The following is a 21,319-nucleotide window of genomic DNA, read 5'->3' as shown; positions in this document are numbered from 1 at the left end:
ATCCGCATCACCGTGGTTTTTGGGCGATACGATGCCTTAGGCTTGAGATGAAGGCTGAATTGTGGATAAAAGCAGTGAGCTACTTCCTCGATACGTGAGAATGGGGTGCGAATGAGGGGAGTCTTTCACCTCGCTCGGAGGGAAAGACAAATATTGTGAACTTTCAGAAAGGCCCAAAGCCCAGCCTTCAGGGGACTTCTCGACTTGAAAAGACAAGATTTCAGGAAATACTCTGGTGAGCCACACGGACTTGGAATCCTTCAATATCTCACGGTTCGTCTCTATTGAGAGGTGTGATTTCGTTGCATATTCAAGTGATGAAGATGCTTGTGCATTTGTGAAGCCAAAGATACGAGACAGGCTTGTTGTGACTCTTGTGGGCATTACCGTAGCCTTCTTTCACGACTGTCGCCAGAAATGCTGAAACAGTCAGTCATGCACCTGTGCGTTTTGGTGAAGCGAAGTTCGAAGTCAGCATTGCTTCATCAATAGATCTCAAGAGCTTTTCGAGTCCAGATTCATTGAGGACTCATTGAGACAGGTCGCTATAGAAAGATCTGCGCCACTGTTCAACGCGTGGGATCTCTTTGATTACATCATTGCAAGGTAATGTCTGCATTGCGTTGCCGTATGACGTCCGGATGTTCCCTGGTAATCTGGAGTAGTCAGACGAGATCTTTCGATAATCAAGATAGAGGCTCCAGGATGAATCTCTGCGTCCGAGAGATCCGGACCAGGAGGATCAGGTTGTCCTGCTCGATGTGCTTTATTGAGGTTTAGCACGCTGATTCGAATTTCGCTTTGCAACCATTGGGCTATAGTCGACAAACATGGCTCAAAATCTTTCCCCACATCCATCACCACCCACCCAGACTCTACGCCCTTTGCGGAAATAGGAGTGGATCTACAATTCCACGTAGCATGATTGGGCAAACAGGATGGTTCAATTGCCGAGTCGGCTTCTCCTGCCAAGATGTTGTAAGATATTTCAATTGACGCCGCAACCCTTTAGCCTTACTTATGAGTGGATATAGGGCCGGAGAAAATTTAATCTATGCAGAATTTACCAAATTTGTTTCGTCCTTCTCGCTAAGAGTTCTAGGGACTGAGGTGCGCCACGGCCCTGCCTTGCATAGCAACATCTCATCACCGACTGTGTGCAGATTCAGGTCACGAAGGAATCCGTCCTACGACTATTATCAGGCAGCTTTTTGTGTATAAATATCGTGTCGAAGGCGCCCTTATTGATCTTGAAAGACTTCATCGCATCCAAACACCTCTAAGAACCAGCTCGAAGACACGAGTGCTCCACAAGAAATAGATCTCGTACACGATATCACAAGGCCAAGAGTATAATCGTTCAGCGTTCCGCATTCACATCATCACCATCAGTATGCTTACCAACCTCCTCGCAGCTGCGACTCGCAGCACTCTCTGTTGCCTTGCCCGTGACCCATAGCAACAACAAAATTCCGCTAGTGCCTCGAGATAATATCCCATTCCCGCCAGCTGGCCAGTGTGCTCTTGTTGTCATGTCCGGAGCCATTGTAGGCATCGGGGGCGAACCACCAGTCACCACCGACTCGGGCATTGGAATTGCACCCTCTTCCGTGGGCGATCCCGTGGCAGGAGTGATCAATACTTATGGGATCACGGTTGGCAATTACGTCACGCTTACAACACACAGCCCTGGGTTTTCCGCCTCCATCATGCTGGACGACAACCAAATTATCGATCCTGCGGAGATAAACATGACGGCTGAGTGAGTGCTTCCTTCTACAGTCCCATTTTCGGCGTTGTCAACTGACACGATCATCTGGTGCATAGTTGGATAGCTCCTGAAGATAAAGACTGGGGCGTCAAATGGTCCTACAAAGACCAACAATCGGACTGCTCGAATAAAAAATGCGGTTATACCAGTGTCGGTGATGCTCTGTCGCTTCAGAGTGCTATCACTGCAAACTTTTTTGCTAAATAAGTGTGCTGCAACGCGTCGACGTATGAGAGTGCTGAGACGTATAAATACTTTGCTGAGTTAGTGGTCTCACGAGCTTGGACATAATAATATAATAAGTTATAAATCTAATATTAGCTGTGCTGGCCTAGGGCTTAAAGGTTTTAAAACCTCGCTACTAAGTGTTTATACTAGCTAAAGACTAACTTTCTCGCTAGTAAAGCTATGTAGCTGCTTTTAAACTAGTTAAACCCCCTTATTAATATAGCTTTAGAATTTATATCTATAGATTTATATATAAAGACAGTAAGTAAATATTTTAAAAACTTTTTAATTAATAGAAATAATTATAAAAATACTAAAATAAAAGCTATTAAAATATTATATAAAAGCTTAAAAAATTAGGCAAAATAAGTTTTTAATTTATTAACCCTTAGTTTAGCTAAATCCTTTAATAGTTTTATAAGCTTAAATATAATAATATAATAAGTTATAAATCTAATATTAATTATATTAGCCTAGGGCTTAAAAGTCTTAAAACTTTATTATTAAATATTTATATTAGCTAAAAATTAATTCTCTTGCTAGTAAAACTATATAGCTGCCCCTAAGCTAACTAAACCTATACTTAAACCTAGTAATTAAATAACTATTTTAAAGAAATAAAGCTAAAAGGTATAACTCTTTAATATTAGCTATATAAAGTAATAAAAAGTATCTAAATATAGCTAGTAAGTTATTTAATAAAGAATTAATATAATAAATATAAATTTCTAATTTCTAGCGGTTTAAAAGCTAAATACTATAATTTAATAAATTATTTCTTTTAACTTAATTTACTACTTCTTTTTTAAAAGAATATCCTAAGTAATAGCTTTATAAGCTATAATTCTATAATATAAAGTATAGTTTATTAATAGTAATTTCTTATATAAATAGGCTTAAAAATAGCTAAAATAATAGGAAATCTATTTAAAAAATTATAAATAAAAATAGGTAATATAATAAATTAATTAAATATATATTATTATCTATTTTAGTAATATATAAAATAATGTTTTTTTAATATAAATTATTTTTTAAACTTAAAAGTTCTAATATAAAGTATTTCTTATATAAAATAATTAATAATCTTATTAAATACTAGTAAGGAAGTTGAATATTAGGTTTTAATATTATATATAATTTTATCTAAATATAAAAAGCTTATAAATACTAAATAAAAAATAGTATATAATAAAGCTTTATCAAATCTAAATATATTTAAAATTTAAATAATCTTAATTAATATATCTTTAGTAATAAGTTATTATTTTTTAATATTATATTTATTATAAGTTTTATAAATTTTATTAATTATATATTTAATTAACTAGCTAAAAAACTTGTAATTAAAGTAGTTATTACTAAATCCCTATTTTATATACTTTAATTTTATTTTTATAAAATATACTTTTATTATTTTTAGCTAAATTTAAAAATAAAAATAATTAATAAGCTATTTATATAAATTTTTCATTATTATTAATATAATAGGTTTTAAGTTTCTAAATATATAAAACCTAGAGTAGCTATTATATATATTTATATATATAATATATATATTTTTACTAAGCTATAGTTAAAAACCTTAATAAGTTTTAATAAAATTAAAAATTGAGATTATTAATAAAAAAGCTAAAATATTAATATAGCTATAATTTTATAAAGCTTATTAATTAAAGATAATTATTAATAATTTTTTTAAAATAAAAATAAAAAAATTATTAACTAAAATATTTATTTTTCCTATTAGCTAGTTAGTTTTTAAATTAATATTAAAAATAGTAATAATTAAAACTACTTTTCTAATAATAATAATTATTAGTTTTTTTATAAAAAGTTTTTTATAGTTATAGTAAATTAGCTTATTGTCTTTTATTATATATATAGTTTAATTTACTAATAGCTTTTTCTATTAAATTAAAATATTTAAAATTATAAATATTTTTTAAAATTAAATATTTATAGAAGTTAATACTTAGAAAAAGCTTATAATTATAAATTTTAAAGTTAGTAGTTTAATAGGGTTTATAAATAAGAAGTATTTAAAACTTTTTATAAAAGTAGTATTTAACTAAAAAAAAACTTTTATTAAAATTTTAAAATATATTTAAAATAATAACTATTATAATATAATAATAAAATATTTTACTATTTTAAATCTAAATAAATATTTTTTTAACCTTATACTATATTTTTCTTTTTATAAAAGTATTATATATATATTTTAAAAAAGAGTATCTAAGCTATATAACTTTTATAATAAAAGTTAAAAGTTTAATAAAAGAATTAAAATCTTTATATAGAATTAATTTCTTATTAAAGATATAAAATATATTTATTAAAGTTTTTTAGAATTTATTTTTAGGAATTTAATATATATATTTATAATATTAATTTTAATACTTAGGAATTCTATTAAAGAACTAATAATATTTTTCTTTATATTAATAACTAAGTTAAAATCCTTATAAACAATATTAAAGTTAATATTATATTATTTTATATTAATATTTTCTAGTAAAACTGTAAAAAAGTTATCTAAATAATATAGAATAATAAAGTAATAAAATTTATAAAAAATAATATAATATAAGTTTTTAATAAAAAAATTAAAAATAAAAAGATTATTTTTAAATTAAAAAGGAAATAATAGTTAGCTTAATATATATTATTCTAATAGAAACTAAAAAGCTATTACTTGTTTATTGCCACTAGTATATATTGAAAAATATTAAATTTTTTTTATAAATATTACTCTCAAGCTTATCTTAAGTATTATATTAATAATAATATTAAATTTAATATATTTAAAAGCTTTATTATTTATATTAATAAAGTTATTAATAAAGTTACCCTTTAAGTATAATAGATTATAAATTTATTTAAATTTTTTATTATTTTTTAAGACTAAGTTTAAAAAAAGAAATATAAAATAAAGTTAGAATTATAACTATTTTTAAAAACTAATAATAAGTATTTTATTTTTCTATATCTTTTATAATAGTTTTTAAATCTATTACTATAAAAAGGTAAAGTATATTTAATAGTAGCTAGTTAAAGCTTTTATAGCCTATTTAAGCTCTTATTTTTATAATTTATAAAATTTACTATATATAATACTTATTTCTAAATAATTCTATAGCTAATATACTTATTTATTATATAATAGTAATAAAATTCTATTTAAGAAAAAATTAGCAGTATTAGCTATAAAGTATAGTAATCTTTTTAAAATATTGCTTAAAAAGAATAGAATTATAAATAATTATTTTAAATATAAGACTTTATTTTAAAAAAAAATTTAAATTTTATTTAAATTTTAATAATTTTTACTTTTATAACTATTATATTTAATTATTTTATATTTATCTTTATATATTCTATAAATATATTATTAATAGTAAAGTAATTTATAGAAATTTTTATTAATTTAATTATAATAAATTTATTTATTTTTTAACTTTATTAAAGTTATTAATAAAATAGCTAAAAAAATTATAACTTTATTTTTTAAAAATTATTTATATTTTAGATTAGTTTTAGTTTTTACTTAATATTTTAAATTATTTTATTATATTATTATTATTCTATTAATATAATACTTATTAAAAACTTTAATAAATTTTTTATATAATATAATAAAAAAAACTAAAAATAGTATTTATAATTTAATAACTTTTTATAAAAAGCTATATATTTATTTTAAAGGGTAAAATAAACTAAAATCTCTTTATAAACTAAGAAGTTATATATAATATTAAATTTTTAGAAGTTAAGTCTTTTATAAGTTATATAATTAAGTTATTAATAAATTTAAAAAAATCTTTAGCTTAAAAAATACTTTTCTAAATTTTTTTAATATATTTAAAATTAAGTTTAAAAATCTAGCCTTTAAGATTATATTAAAAAGAGGGCTATTTACTATCTAATATATTTATAAAGCTTATATATAGTTCTTATTATATAAGAAAATACTTATAAAAATCTTTTATCCTATAACTTAAATAAAGAGAATATATAAAAAAAGTATACTTAAAAGGAGGAAAAAATATAAAGTAACTTTAATAAAGAGGGTATATAATAGTTAAAAGCTATAGTAGGTTTTTAAAAAGATTTTTACTATTATTTAGAAGTTTTTTATTTTTAATATTATTAGTAAGTTATAATTATAAATAAAAAGTACTTAAAAAATAGCTAAAAAAAAGCTAACTATAGCTAGCTTTAAAAAGCTAAACTTTATATTACTTACTATTTTTATCTTATTAGCAAAGTATTTAAAATAGTAATATATAATACTATAAGCTAAGAAGAAAATATTTATAATTATAGGCTCTTATTACTTATAGATTTTCTAACTTTAATATTAGCGGCAGTAAAGCTACTTATTATTTTATAAGCTTTAAATATTTATTTTTTCTTTTAAAAAAATAATATAATAAAAGAAAAAAGTTCTAAGCAATAGAACTAAAAGCAAGGTATTATAATATTATATTAGTATAAAAACTAGCTATACTTAAAGTCTTATTCTAAAAACCTTTTAATTAATAAAAATAATTATAAGAATAATAGAGTAGGGGCTGCCAAAATACTATATAAAAACTTAAGAGATTAGGCGAAATGAGCTCTTGGCCCACTAACCCCTAGTCTAGCTAGATCCTACTATAGCGAAGGTGGCAAGTAAACCTACGGTAGAGGATCATTTAACATACCAGTGCAGATCTTGAGAGAACACTGGGGATACCCATGCAAGCGCTGCAAATACATTTACCTCGAGGAGTATATTGTGTTTTGTTTTGTTGCTGCTGATACACATGTATTCTATTATGAATTCGATAGCATACCTTGGGAGAGTAGACACACTCGTTTCCAGCGAGGATACGTCCACAGTAAGAAAATATCCTAGATTTGAACACCACCATAGTAATGATAAAGCTTCAATACCGCATGATGATTTTGCTTTGGAAATGGTCCATTCTTGTTGACTTGAATTTGGCATCATCCTTTTGCCAGTCGAGCCTGATGCCTATGGTGAGGAAAAACAACGTGCTGTCCTCCTCTGTGTATCGTCTCTAGCCTCTTCTCGAGGGTCAGCCTTGAATCACAATCCTGTTTCCGGTTGGGGCTAATAAGTTGGCTTAGAACTAGGGGGAAGCGGAGGGGGCCCACGGAGAAGCCGAACCGTGCAATGTCATGGGGAGTCATTAGATGGACGTAGCGATTCATGCCCAAACATAAGCCGCCGCCATGCTTCCGCTCGCACAATATGGGGTGGCGCTATCTCCACTGGACTCTTGGGGCGATAGTCTTCGTGCTGAGTATCCTTCGCGTAACTGTCTTAAGGCTACAGCATTCCCCCAAATGGCTAATCACGCAAGGGAGGGACACCGAGGTCGTCGAGACCCTTCAAAAGATTGCGACCGAGGCCGGCCGTCCTCTTGATCTTACTGCAGAGCAGCTACGCTCGTACGGTGACGTAAAAGATGCCGAGAAGTCTGCATGGTCCTTTAAGCGTCTTAGCGTACATGTCTACGGGCTGTTCAATAACCCGGAAGTTGGCGTATTCTGCGGTCAGCAATCATCGGGATCGTCCATCCTCTCTTCCACACATTCTTACTATACTATCTCTATCTAAGAGGGTATAAAGAGTGTGTCAGCAGTAACTACATCACCTGGAAGAACTACGCGATAACCCAGCTCTGCGGACTCTTTGGCCTTCCGCTCGCCGCATACGCCGTCGAAACCAAGTTACTCGGGAGGAGAGGCACGTTGGCTCTTACAGCAATAGTGACAGCAATCTTCCAATTCGGATATACGCAGGTGAAAACGCCAGAACAGAATTTGGGCGTTGTGTCTGCTACCACTATCTTTTCGTAAGCATGGATCGCAAAACAGAGGTAGGGGCTTTGAAGCTGACGTGAGATAGCATTGGCTTCTATGCGACACTCTATGCCTACACACCGTGCGTTGATCCATGCCCGTCCTGCCACGATAGTACTAACTTCATTGTAGGGAGATCTTGCCCTCTGCGCATAGAGCTACAGGATACGGTCTTGCGGTCGCAATCAACCGCTTCATGGGAGTCATGGCCATCATCATCGCCAGCTATTCGAATGTGGAGTCCGTCGCTCCCTTGTTCATATGTGCGGCGCTGCACTTCTTGCTCGCCGCCACTTCGGTACTCTTGCCGCTCGAACCGCGAGGCAAGAAGGCAGCGTAGAGCATTTAGGAGGATTGCCTTGCTGCTCTCTGGGATGACTCAATATTCGAAGAGGGACCTGTTGCGAGATGATGCACGTTGTGAAGCCACCGATGTAACGATCAGCAGCTAAACGCCCGCTGAAGCCCGATGAAGGATGTTTCGGTCCGCTGTGCCCGTAATTGGCCGGCCTGTCGATCACTGCAGGATGGGCTTCACTGTGCTGCTGCTAAGAGGGTGTCCGGCCATCCCTAGGCATTGGATCTCACCACTCGATACGAGGTTCCGCCTGTCTAATGCAGGCTGTAATATCCTGCCTCCTATTACACCACTCAGGAACAGGCTTTCCTGCAGTCGAGCTGCATTATTGAGGAACGTGGCTCCCCTTATCTGTCCTGAGGTGAAACATGTATTTAGACCAGCAAATGCTCAGATTGTTCTCATCTTTCAATCTTTCCATCTTGCATCTTACAAATTGCAGCGCAAAGAAATGGGTAGCCTCTTCGCCATCCTCACTCTAGCCCACCTCTTCTTCATAGCCTTATCTGCCACCACAAGCCCAGCTCACCAGCAAGTGTACTCACGCCAAGCAAGCGATGAAGGCGTTTAATACTTCATCCTCGAAAGCCAGGGCGTCCCACAAGGCAACATTTACGTGTACCCAGATCTGAACATCTCTGTGCCCGAAGATGGCGTGACGCGATACTACGGTAGCCCAGCCCACTTCCTTCCATCTTGCTTCCTGATCATCATGCGCTTCTTTCTCCCTCTTTCTCCCCTGGCCCGCCTTTTATTTTCTTCAAGCACCCCCATATACCTCACCACTAACCCACCTCCCCCCAGACTCCCCCTAATAATCTACTCCATCGTGACCGCCAATCTCGACACGAGTACCTCCCCACCAACTTACTACTTCGATTTCAACACCAACCCCTTCTGCGACTTCACATTCTCAGACTGCACCTTCTGGCCCATCCGCGGGAACGGCGTTGACGTTTATGGCGCTCGCCTGGTCAGCGTGACGTGCTACACCTATGACAAAGGCGGCTATGGACCTGGTAGTGGAGGGCCGAGGCCTATTGAGGGATGTACGCCTGAACCGAGTGAGACGAGTACGGCACCGTATCCGACCGCGACGGGGGCGCCGGGGGCGAGTGTGAGGAGGAGGGGGGTAGGGTATAAGATGCCGGTTTTGAAGGGGAGGGAGAGGCGGAGGAGTGGAGGTTAATGGTAAGGGTTAAGAGGCGGTAATGGCGGTAGGTGTATTGTTGAGCTGGCTGGTGGCGGAATAGGAAGGTGCCCAGGTTCGTCGCAAGGGATCGAAGTAATGTATCTTTGCGAAATATCATCTGCGAGGCGGAGTCGTTGGGATTCAATCAGCAGGCGCCGGTAATAATGTGTCTGAGAGAGTAGCAAGGCCCATAGTCCCCGTAGCGAGTTTTGCACCAAAGCATACTCTCTTTCCTCCTTTCTCCCCTCATGTTCATGTGTGTAGAGCTAAAGAAAGCGTCAAGGTTCCCGCCTAACAGATCTGGAAGCTCTTCTAATACAGTATAGTGGTCTTCAATCATGCCGTTTTCTTGTAGGAGTAAAAACAATGTCTATCTATCGTATACGTTTATACAACGTGAAAGATCTTAAAGAACGCTGGTCTTATTGCCGGCGTTAACAGACCCTGCAGTATTAACGGTACTAGGTTGGATGACGGCGGCAATCTCTTTTGGAGCGGCTGACGACGGCGCTCTCTGCACTGGCTGATTTTTGTTCTCAATACTAAGCTTGCCAACAATCCTCTCAACATCCCCGAGGATCCGTATAGTCCCTTCAATCACATTATACTGCTCATACGCGCCATACACAACTCGAAGTTGATCCAACAGAGCCGCGACGTCCTGCCACGTGAACCGTGGCCAATCCTGTTGCTGTACCCTCTCATAATCGAATTTGAGGCGGAGCATGACGTCGCCGACCGAGTGCTCCTCCCCTTGCGCTGATGCTTGAACGATGTTGGACATTAAAGGTGGTTGGCGTTGGCGATATGCTTTCGCCTGCCCCCAAAGGAGGGATATGATACAATCTTGATTCAGCTTTCGTTGGGTGTAGGAGATGCCTGAGAACTCTATGGATGGGCTTTCTGGTGGCCGAATGACCCATCGGTAAGTGTCGGTCATCGCTGATAAAGAAGGCGGCGTTTTCGAAGGCTGAGAATTGGCGGCTACGCCAAATACTAGCAGAACGACGAGCGCGGTCGTTATGCACCGTTGGAACGACATCGCTGACCAAGATGATTGAGCAGTCAAAGAGCAATGTACTTTGTTGACGGCCAAGTTCAGTGCCACTGGCGCAGATCTTAAATAGTAGTGTTGAGCAGTAGTTGCGGAACAGAGAACGTCGGTCATTGCTTTTTAACAATGCACGCAAAACTTTCTGTTGCATGAATAGGTCTATTTTGACTCATGCGCATCGAGAATCGCAACCGGGTATAGTTCACAGGGAGCGCATCGTCTGCGGCTATACCGACGAGACCGTAATACCTATTAAGCGTCTAGAATCACTGCCATTGGAGGCGAGTCTTGCCTTTACTTACCACTCAGCTTGCTAGGGGGTATTATAACCAGACTTGCATCACTATGTTCTCTCCATGCTAGTACGAGATATAAATAAAAATCCGCGCGCGAAAGAGACCATGTTAGACAATGTTAAATACTCTATAGTTGGAGCCTATAGGCGTATATTCTCTATCTATAATTCTATATATATAAATATTACTAACGAGTTAATAATTTCTTGCTATACTATTCTTATTTACTTTAAATAAATATAATATATAAAATATACTAGTATTAAGAAATAAGTATATAGTATTTTTACTTTAAACCTTTAATTATATTAAGTTTTAATATTTTTAATAAATTATAAATATTTATTAAAGTATATAAAATCTATTATTATATAGATTATAAATAATACTTATAATAACTTTAGATAATTCTTTTAAAATATACTTAGTAAATATATAGATAAATATTATACTAAGAGTAATTATATTTATATAGTTAAGATAATAATTAGATACTTATACCTAGAGTATTAGTTTATAGTAATTTATAAAAGAAGTATAGAGAATAGTAATTATTTCTATACTTTACTTAGAAAGGTTTTTTTAAAATAATAAGGTCTTAAAAACATTTTTTATTTCTTTAATATTTAGAGATAAAGAGCCTTAATAAGTAAAGTCTTTATAAATAGCTATATCCTATAAAGTATTTATTATATTTTTAATTTATAATATTATAATATTAATAAGCTATTAACTATTAAATATCTTAAAAGTCTTTTTTAATATTTTAATTATATTATTATTAATTAAATTAAATATTATACTTTTAATTAATAATTTAAAGCTATTATAATAGAGATTACTTTTATTAAATAATATTAAATATCTTAAAGAATTATAAAGTATTATACTTTAAAAGTTAATTAGATCCTAGAACTTAATATATTAAAGAATTTAAAAATTTAGTATTTAAGATAGAAAGTCTTTTAAACTATTTAGAAGCTCTTATACTATACTATTAAATCTATACTTTATTAAAAAGATAAAAGCTAATAAATTAATATTATAGACTTTAATTAAAACTTATATTATATATAAAAGTTATATTCTATTTATTATTATATTTAATATTAAGTAATTTATATATTTTAAAACTATTATAATTAACTATTTTTAATAAATTAAAATAATAGTTATAAAGATTAGAATATTATTATATAGTTTTTTTAATTATATTTAATACTTTTAATAAAGTATAAAGCTTTTTATTTTTTTATTTTAATTAATTAAATAAATTTATTATCTTTTTAAATAAATATTATAATCTAGACTTAAACTTATTATTTTTACTAGCGTTTTTAACTTCTTTTTATTTAATTATAATAACTAAAAATAAGTATATAATATCTTTATAGTTAATTATATTTAGGCCTTAAAAAATAAAAATTTTATTAGTAAGTATAGCTTCTTATTATATTTATATATATTACTATTATTTATCTTAGAAGATAATAGTTAATCCTATTAAAATATTATCTTTTTAATTAAAGTAATAAATATATTATAAGGCTATTTCCCTTTATAGAGTAAATAAATCCTTTAAATCTATTAATAAATAACTAAAATTAGTTATTACTATATTAAGTTCTTTAACTTTTATAAAAGATTTAAAGATTAAATCTTTTTCTATATTAGTCTCTTTTAGCTATATAATAGTTATATTAACCTAGGTATATATTTTATTTATTATTTAAATTTATTAACTTTTCTCTTTTTTATCTTTTTAATTAATATATATTATATTAATTTAAAGATAATATAATATATTTAAAAGTAGCTTATAAGTTTTTATATAATAACTTTTATTATTATATTAAAAATATTAATTCTATTATATTAAAGCTATCTTAATATTAAATATTATCTATATTTTAAGGCTATTAATAAAGATTAACTCTAAGAGCTAACTATTTCTTTAAGTATATAATAATACTTAATACCTTAGGTTATTGTCTAAAGAGATAATTTTTATTATATAGGTATATATATAACTATTGGGAACTAGTTAAAAGTTAAGACATAGCAATTATATATATTAGCTATAATTATTCAAAGTATACCTTAGCGCATAGTAAATGTTTTAGTTATTTTCTTTCAATAAAAACTACACACTAAAAGAAGGTTTACAGTACTATATATAGATCTAAAGTACCTAGACAAAAGCCGAAATAAATACAGTTAGGATCAATATAGTAACAAGGATTGAAGACGTTAATAATAGTAGTAGTAGATACCGCTCCTTAAAGCGCTATTAGAAACCACTATAAGGGTATTCCTTAGAGTACTGCATATATTTAGCTAATCGCGGATTGGCTAGCATATATTCACGATGGCTATAGCCCGCCGTTGCTTGATCTCCGGTCCTTTAAAAAAAGCAGATAGAAAATAAATCTAGGAAGAGGAAGAGATAGAGAACGCGAATATAAATGTTAAGATCGAGGTGTCAAGAGAGGCCCCTAAGCTTATAGCAAGAGTTGGTGAAGCAGATGACAGAGACAGCAGCGTAGATAACTATGGAGGCAATATACCTGAGTTAGGGAAAGTGGATCGTTGAAGTTAAAGCAGAAGGTAGAAGAAATCAAGGATTGTTAAAATCTAGAAGAGTGATTCGATCTAGAGAGGGTCTACACCTCCAAGGCAACAATGATTCTTAGACCGCATAAGGAGCTAAAATACTCGAACAGAAATCAAGAAAGTGCATAATTCTTATAATGCCTCTTGATAGCGTCAATCCACTACTAGTTATTGGGAAAAGACATGTCCTCTTGCCTTGCATACCACTTTCATAGATGCTATCCATTTTTCAGCTAGGAGGAGAGAATAAGAGAGGTGAGACTATGACAGCGACAAATAAATAGCTAAACACATAAGAACATAAGCTCTGTGCGTCTAGCAATGAGCTAGGCAAAGAATCAGATATTCGTCAATAAGATAGCTATACTATCGGACAGCAAAGACATGCCCCCTATGCTAGGGAGTAGACAGCCGCAAATACTACACAGAATAAAGATGGAACTAGCACGCTCCGCCCAATGCTTACGATCTTGACTACTATAGTCGCATTCTGCTTGCGCTAGCTATATTCGATCGCTTAAAGAGATTGAGCAAATAAGCCCCTTAGTAAAGGGGAAGTGAATTTCACAGTAGACACTAATAACGACTTAATTACAATAATTATAGCATATACTAATATATAGAAATATCGTAAGGAGTTTTTAGCCCTAGTTGATTATATAGTTGCACAAATACCATTTCGCTCCCTACCGGTTTATATCCGATATACAATGTTTACTCAATATATAATACTGAATTTTGCATTAGAAGTAACATATATATAGTATATATTTATAAAGTATTATAGCCGGAGGAGTTTCAGCTTATCGCTATATAACGGCGGCCAAATTTACAAGGTTTTTTTCAAAAGATCTAAAATTAGGTATATTGCAAAAATTAATAGGCTAATTATACGAGCTATACTGTAATAGGATTCGATTCCTTATGCTATCGCCCAAGCCTCCCCACTAACTGTTAATTAGCTTTACATATTGGCTTTGGATAAAATACGCCTATTCCGAAGCCAAAATAGTGTGGCTTTCCGCCCTCTTTCCTCCATTCCCCGAACGAAGCGTGGACTGGGTGCTGCATATGATAACCCCAACCAACATGTCTATGCATCATCATGCAGTATCGTAAGCACGATCACAACAGCCCAAGAGCCTCACAGCACTGCTCAGCTGGTGCGGGATTCCAAGCTCAGCCACAGTGGAGATGATCAATCGAGGAAGGCGGTGGAGCGACTCGGAGCGCTGGGCACAATATCCTGGTTGGTCACTCCCACCGTGCACTGTGAACGCAGTCGCATATCATTCATGACAGTCATTAGTCGTCTCTCGCGCCACGTGCGTTGGTGGAATACGCGTACGGCCATGGAGACGTCGCTACCTGTGGGCGTCGCATTTTTGCAAGATTCGTTCGTCGCGGGTCACGATATATCGTAAATGGTCCGCATTCTGTCTGGGGACGAACGGTGGCTCGTGGCTTGCTGTGAGGTGTCCACAGGAGTTGGTGCAAAGCTGATGGCGTACCGCCATGAAATCAATCCTGGCTCCATAGAAGGTCTCCACCCACGGGTATATAAGGACCTCTTCTCGCCCACCTTGTTCTTCTTTCTTTTCTCTTCACTATCTACTTGCCATCTATTCCCCATCTACTACTATTTACTAACAAATTCACTCATCTTCTGGTTCACTACTAACACCCCTAGCAGTTTTCACCATTACATCCGCCGCTCGGCTCTGCCACTGACCAACATCACTTACACTACCTCATAATTTCCTCTACTCTCTATCTCTTTCGAATATGGGCTCCACTCAAACGCTCTCCCTCGGAAACGCCGTCCTCCAACGCGAATGTCTTCCCTATTTCGCCTCCATCCCCGAACATCTCCCCAAGACCACCTCCAAACCTAAACTCCCTGCACCTCGGAGTCATCTTCCCTGGACCCTAACCTCCCCGCCCCCAACGCAGATCTTCCCCCCTCTTCCCCACTTCCCCCAAACCCCACTCCTCCAGCACATACGCCCTTGCCCCGACCAAACTCCACCCCGGTCCTCCCACACAAATGTCTGCCCATAGAGATCTTTCACCCGTTTCCCGACATCCTCTCAACATGTCATGGCATTTTCGCCGGGCTCGCCTGATCTCGTATAGAGCAGCAAGGCCAGAAATCATACTGTCTCTGTTTGATTGTAGGATCAAGATCTCCGGAGGGCCGCACCCAGTCGCGTTAAGGCATCTGCAAGAAAAAGGCAGGTGGAGGCCCCGATTAGTCCGATTGAATTTCAATTATCTAAAGACAGCTATGGATTTGCAGACCGACAGTGACCGAGTTCAGTCCCGAATTGCCTGAAGAGGCGCGCCACTCGCTAATTTTCGCTTAACAATCGACCAAGGCGTGGGCATTATTCCAGTAGAGATCAATCTGCATCAGCCCGAACGGAGAAAGAGGGGGCGAATGGGTTTAGACGGATATTCCGCTACCCTACCCCCATTCTAAACCTCCACATTGTGAAATCGGTTGGCCCAGCATTGCCGAGCGAGCGAGAGAAAGGGCATTACAAACACATTATGAACTTTCTCACCCATCACCGTGCGATCAATCCGCAAACGAACATGACAGACAGCTACAGACAGGTAGCTCTCAAGCGCGCAAACTGTGGCGGCGCTCATGGTTCTGTTTCAACAGCTCCAGCTCTTCTTCAACAATTGGCTCAAAGATCAACTCTAGCCTTCTCTCTGGCCTTTCTTTCCCTTTGCTTCGTTTCGCAATAAGGCTCGATTGCTCGACCGGAGTTAGTTGCTCGTAAACATCGTTAGAGTCTAATGGGAGAGAAATGGAACGCTAAGCCCCTAACCGATATCGCATTTACTACGAATCTCAACTCGATAGGCCTACTTGGAACCTATTACGTCAAGAGACAACTAAGCATCAGAGTGAGTAAGGAGCAATTTGCCACTCGACCATCGCAGGCATCAAAGAAAAGAAAGCTCTCAGGCTATCAATCCCGTGACGGCAAATCATGGCTTCTAAAAGTCGATATGCGTTCCCGCTTCACCCTCGAGATTATGCCTCCACGCCCACGCCGAATCTAGAGGAATGGCAGCAATTATGGCAAGCATGGGACTTAGTGACGACAGAGATGATTCCAAGGCACTCGCTGATGGAGCAGCCCATCCCTTTACGAAACCCTTTATTGTTTTATCTAGGGCACATTCCGACTTTGTAAGAGACCTACGAACTCTATTGCTTGGGATGAATGGTTGAATCGGCTGACTATGCCTTCGTAGTGAGGATATCCACATTAGCCGAGCACTCCGGGGTAAGCATACAGAACCATCCGTCTATGTGGAATACTTTGAACGCGGGATCGATCCCGATGTCGACGATCCGGAGGTGTGTCACCAGCATAGTCAACTTCCTAAGAGTTGGCCGACGGTTGATGAAATATTGGATTTCCGACGGCGTGTTTGTCGACGAATTGCGACCTTGTATGACGATGAGAATGTGTGGGCTGACCGTACGCTGGGAAGAGCACTCTGGATCGGATTTGAGCATGAAGGTAGACCTATCTTTCATGCTCCCGTACTTAGTGTCAACTTTGGGATAGTAGGAGGGCTGACAATAGGTAAAAGCGCTACACTTGGAGACATTTCTTTACATGACGCTACTCAGCCCCAATATAAAACCGCCTCCGGTTCCAATGCCAGACTTTCATGCTCTAGCTGAGAAGTCGAAGGGTGAGAGGAAACCCAATCAATGGTTCCGCATACCCAAGACCAAAGTCACGCATGGATGGTCCAATTCCGAAACTGACGAAGATCCAAGTCGTTTCTTCGTTTGGGACAATGAACGGCCACCCTATCAAGTTGATGTAGGGGCATTCGAAGCACAGGCTCGGCCAATAAGTAATGGCGAGTATGCAAGATATCTTGTTGAGACTGGTAAGACCGTTCCCGTCACATGGACAAGCCATGCTACTCCAGGATTGCCCGACCTTCGCAATGGTGCCGTCCAACATGACACTGCCCAGAACGGCATCAGTGCGGCCGGTGATCGTTATATTAGCGCCAACCAGATTACCTGTGTGCAGCCAGCCGCCTGTCAGCCCGCAACCGCTCAAGCTAATAGTATCAAACCCTCCCTAGAATCGTTCCTCGACAACACATGTGTCAGAACGGTCTTTGGGCAGATACCCCTACGCTCAGCCGAAGATTGGCCGCTGGTGGCCTCTTTCAACGAATGCAAAGCCTACGCCGACTGGGCTGGCGGCCGCATACCCTCATACGATGAGATTCGCAGTATCTACCACCAAGTGGAGCTGCAGAAGCCGTTTTTGCGGAAGCGATCCAACGGCGCAGATCACATGGAGCCGCTACATCCTGATCCAGAAGAGATGTTTGTCGATCTTTCAGGCTGCAATGTGGGTTTGCAGAACTTCCATCCCGTATCCGTGACACAGAATGGCGATAGACTGGCTGGACTGGGTGACATGGGTGGAGCTTGGGAATGGACAAGTACTCTTCTGTTGCCCTTTGAGGGATTCAAAGCTATGGATATATATCCCGGATATACAGGTACGGGCAGTCCTTCTTTTCTGGTTACCATAGCCGTGTTTGGGAGTATCTGAAGCTGACGAGTGTCTTTCGAAGCTGATTTCATGGATGGCAAGCACAATATGATCGCTGGCGGATCTTGGGCCGTACACCCCAGGATCGCAGGCCGGAAAAGCTTGTAAGACTTGATTACTTTGGTATCTCCCCTCCGAAAATGCTGACGGTCTATAAGTTTCAACTGGTGGCAGCTCAATTATCTGTATCCGTGGGTCGCGTTCCGTTTGGTAAGAGACCTATAACCGATCTCTGGCAAAGAGCTGGTTCTCGACTGGCGAAACCATTGTCGTCCTGGTGTTCTTGCGGTATAAAAGCGTGCTATGAGGGTTGAGACTGCAATATCGCGCTAAACACTGAAGTAGGGCTACTATTGTTCAAAGGAGAACTTCAAGCCTAGAACAGAATGCGATTCTATTCCCACCGCTCACTCTTGCAACGTTTTTGAGTTCGTGCTAATGACGTATAGTGCGGGTAAATGTAGGTGTCGCTGCAAATCATGACGATCAATGGAACTTGATGCTCGGGAAAAGCATGTGAAATTCTTGTCGCCTACGACTCGAACATTACTTAAGGGCTGAAGGTGTCTTCACTCATGGCCAGAAGTTCAACGTGATGGACCCAGGTGACAAGTCCCGCCTCAACATCAAAGACGGTCGTCAAGCGCTTACAGGTGTGACTGGGTCTAGGATATCTCACTCAACCCATTTTCGAAGATGAAGAACCAAGACAGTCGACGAATTGCTAGCTACACTAATAACACATCTCAATACCTAACAATGTCTCGTTTCAGCTCCCATTCCCCGCTCGACGGCTTTCCGCCAAATATCATATGCTCAATCAGGAGCTGCGTGTTCTTATCACAAGAATCCACGCAACACTAATAACGGGACTCTTTATACTCGAGCCTTTCGAATCTAATCCCTGCCATGCCTATGTCGCACGTGACGTCTTGAGCTGACCTATGGAGAATTGAGTGGGGGAAACACCCAGGAAGTATTAAGGGTAACGGAAGCCGATGCACTACGTGTCGTGCCTCGCTCGATGCATGTACCGCAGGCGAGGCCTAGCTAGCTCCAGATTCGATATGCAATAGATTTCGCGCAGATCATGAAGATACGAGGCGACGGGCGTGGGACTACATGCCAGATTTGTCGCAGGAAGCTTTGGAGCAGAGAACGCAGTCCGATGGACTATTATCGACGCCAGAATTGAGGATAATCGTGTCAAGTCCAAATGGGGCCCTTGTCTTCGCTGCTTATAATTCCACTTTACTGTAAGCGAGATGAAGTCTTAATACTTAATTTTATACCCCTTTTTTTAAAGCTAGATAATTATAATTCTTGCTATTGCTTATAAATATAAGCCTCAATTTCTCTCTGTGCATGCTATGCACCCTCGCTCCATTGTTCATAGCTCTGTACTACGGCTCCGCATAAGATAAATTCTCATTGCCTTCGACTAGATTCATTGAATTGTATATCTATTTATCTCTACAATCATTCGCCACTTGTCCATACCCACAGCCGCACCTCTTCCTCTCCTCCACCCGCCTCGCATAATTGCCCCTCCCACCTTTAGCTTATACCAACCCAGCTAACCCTCACCTTTAAACCTTTTCTGATATGCAACTTATAATCATTGGCTAGACTACACTTAATTTTGTGCTCATTAGACAAAGGTCAAGCTAGAGGAGGGCCTAGAAAATAGGGAATGGGCAGAGCAGGATAAACTGTGGGGACAGGTATCTGTATCACTAGGCTAGTAGAAGTAATACTCAATGTGGGGTTTGAAAGACAGTCGATCCAGGGACACGGACGAGGACGAATACTTACACAGTAATCTGAAAATGTGGGTTTCGAGTACTCCAAGGACATGGGCGTGATGAAATAGGGATCAGCAAGAGGCGCATGAGGGCCGATAGTGCGGTAATGGAGCGTCCGATGTGTGGCCACAACTTCTGACCCTCTTGAGTATGTATGGCAAGACTTTATGCGTTGCGTAGTAGCCGCTAATGACCACAGCGGCCGACTCTCTGAATCAGGGAGCGAGTCGGGAGCTGGTGGGAGCGAGGAGTCAACATTATCCCAGAAAGCCGCTGGTGCTATGGTTGCAATGGTTAGTAAACCTCGTTTGGTTTGGGATTCTGCGAATTCGTGTCTAGGGAATCAACAATTGAACATGGCGTTGAAAGGGTCAATTGGGGTTGCAAAGATTGGCCCAGTGAGTCTATCTGCTATGTCTGCTTTGCAAGTTCCCTTTGTCACACCTCTTTCATCTCTTCTATCTGCATTGCCTAAGATGGCTTTTAAAGTGATATTTTGAAGGACTTATTACGGTTAATAGTGGGAAGACAAGAGAGGTAAATTGATCGCTCTTAGGTGGTTGCGCTGCTTAATCTGTTAGCTCCCCTCATTATCAATCCCTTACCTCCTTTTAATAATGAGCGATGTTCAAGTCGGCCTCCATCAATTGATCGTAGTCATCTTCGCCATCGTATACTGTATTGCATTGAATCTAAGTAGGGAACTGCTGTTTCCGAAAACACGCACTGCTAGGCAAGCCAAGTTGTGCAGCCTAGACGGCATGGAGGAGTAAGATTCGGTCTCTATCAGAATGTTGACTCACACCTTTCTCTAGGCCGTTCATGATCATGCTCGTGATACTTTCATAAGCATCAATGCGACATAGCCTTGGCCAAATGTAGCTCAACAGCAGCAGAGGATTGTTGCCGCTATATTCTACTTTGAAAAGACTGATTCTAGCGGCAGCCTTATGACTGTCCTAAGGAGCGTAAGAGAAAAGAATTGTTCCGTATTTGGCCCTAGGGCGAAGAACGCTCTCCCTTATCTCGCGTTATTGCTAAGGCATTAGCAAGCTCATTCGTTCACTTAGCTAAAGATAATATATATAACAGTAGGCACTTCTTAAGGCTTTAAAGATGTTCACTACAACAAAAATAGACTCCTTGTGCAGCTGCGAACACTCTAAGCGACGTCGCGTCTATGCATATCAACCTTTGCCTGACACAAGGTTGATAAGCGGCCCATTCTTGGGGCTAACCTTACCTATAAGACATTTCGTTGGTGTGCTCGCATTCGCGTGTTAAGCCAAACCCGGTTATCACTATTCGCTGTCCCTATCCTCTCCTCTAGAAGAGCCGCAGTAAGATATTGATAGACAAGACATGCGTGATGTCCCGCTCTTCACGCCGACTGCTAAGAGCTACTACATGGTATATGAACTCGAAGTCCTTCTAGATGCTAGAGTCTGCTTGAATCTTGTCATGTTAGTAAAACATTGGATTTCACCCGCCTAGGGTCCACTTCCCTGCATT

General features: G+C 37.4%; 3 protein-coding genes across 3 annotated transcripts; 2 read left to right on the top strand and 1 right to left on the bottom strand.

The window, feature by feature from the left end:
- Window positions 1–7,262: 7,262 nt before the first annotated feature.
- On the top strand, window positions 7,263–7,873 carry KY384_004648 (uncharacterized protein; the record flags this gene model as incomplete). The annotated part of the gene is made up of 2 exons (XM_044813153.1): window positions 7,263–7,566; window positions 7,644–7,873. The coding sequence occupies 2 exons, from the start codon at window positions 7,263–7,265 to the stop codon at window positions 7,871–7,873; spliced, it is 534 nt and encodes a 177-aa protein (XP_044669893.1).
- A 1,959-nt stretch (window positions 7,874–9,832) lies between these two features.
- On the bottom strand, window positions 9,833–10,366 carry KY384_004647 (uncharacterized protein; the record flags this gene model as incomplete). Its single annotated transcript, XM_044813152.1, has 1 exon — window positions 9,833–10,366. One exon carries the CDS (start codon window positions 10,364–10,366, stop codon window positions 9,833–9,835), a length of 534 nt encoding a protein of 177 aa, XP_044669892.1.
- Window positions 10,367–16,394: 6,028 nt separating this feature from the next.
- On the top strand, window positions 16,395–18,002 carry KY384_004646 (uncharacterized protein; the record flags this gene model as incomplete). Its single annotated transcript, XM_044813151.1, has 3 exons — window positions 16,395–16,597; window positions 16,663–16,934; window positions 17,008–18,002. The coding sequence occupies 3 exons, from the start codon at window positions 16,395–16,397 to the stop codon at window positions 18,000–18,002; spliced, it is 1,470 nt and encodes a 489-aa protein (XP_044669891.1).
- Between the last annotated feature and the right edge of the window lie 3,317 nt (window positions 18,003–21,319).

This window comes from Bacidia gigantensis, assembly GCF_019456465.1.
Source record: "Bacidia gigantensis strain McMullin 20006 chromosome Unknown contig_233, whole genome shotgun sequence".
NCBI classification, from domain to species: Eukaryota; Fungi; Ascomycota; class Lecanoromycetes; order Lecanorales; family Ramalinaceae; genus Bacidia; species Bacidia gigantensis.
Note: the sequence above shows the minus strand (reverse complement) of the source record. Positions and strands in the feature narration are given on the sequence as shown.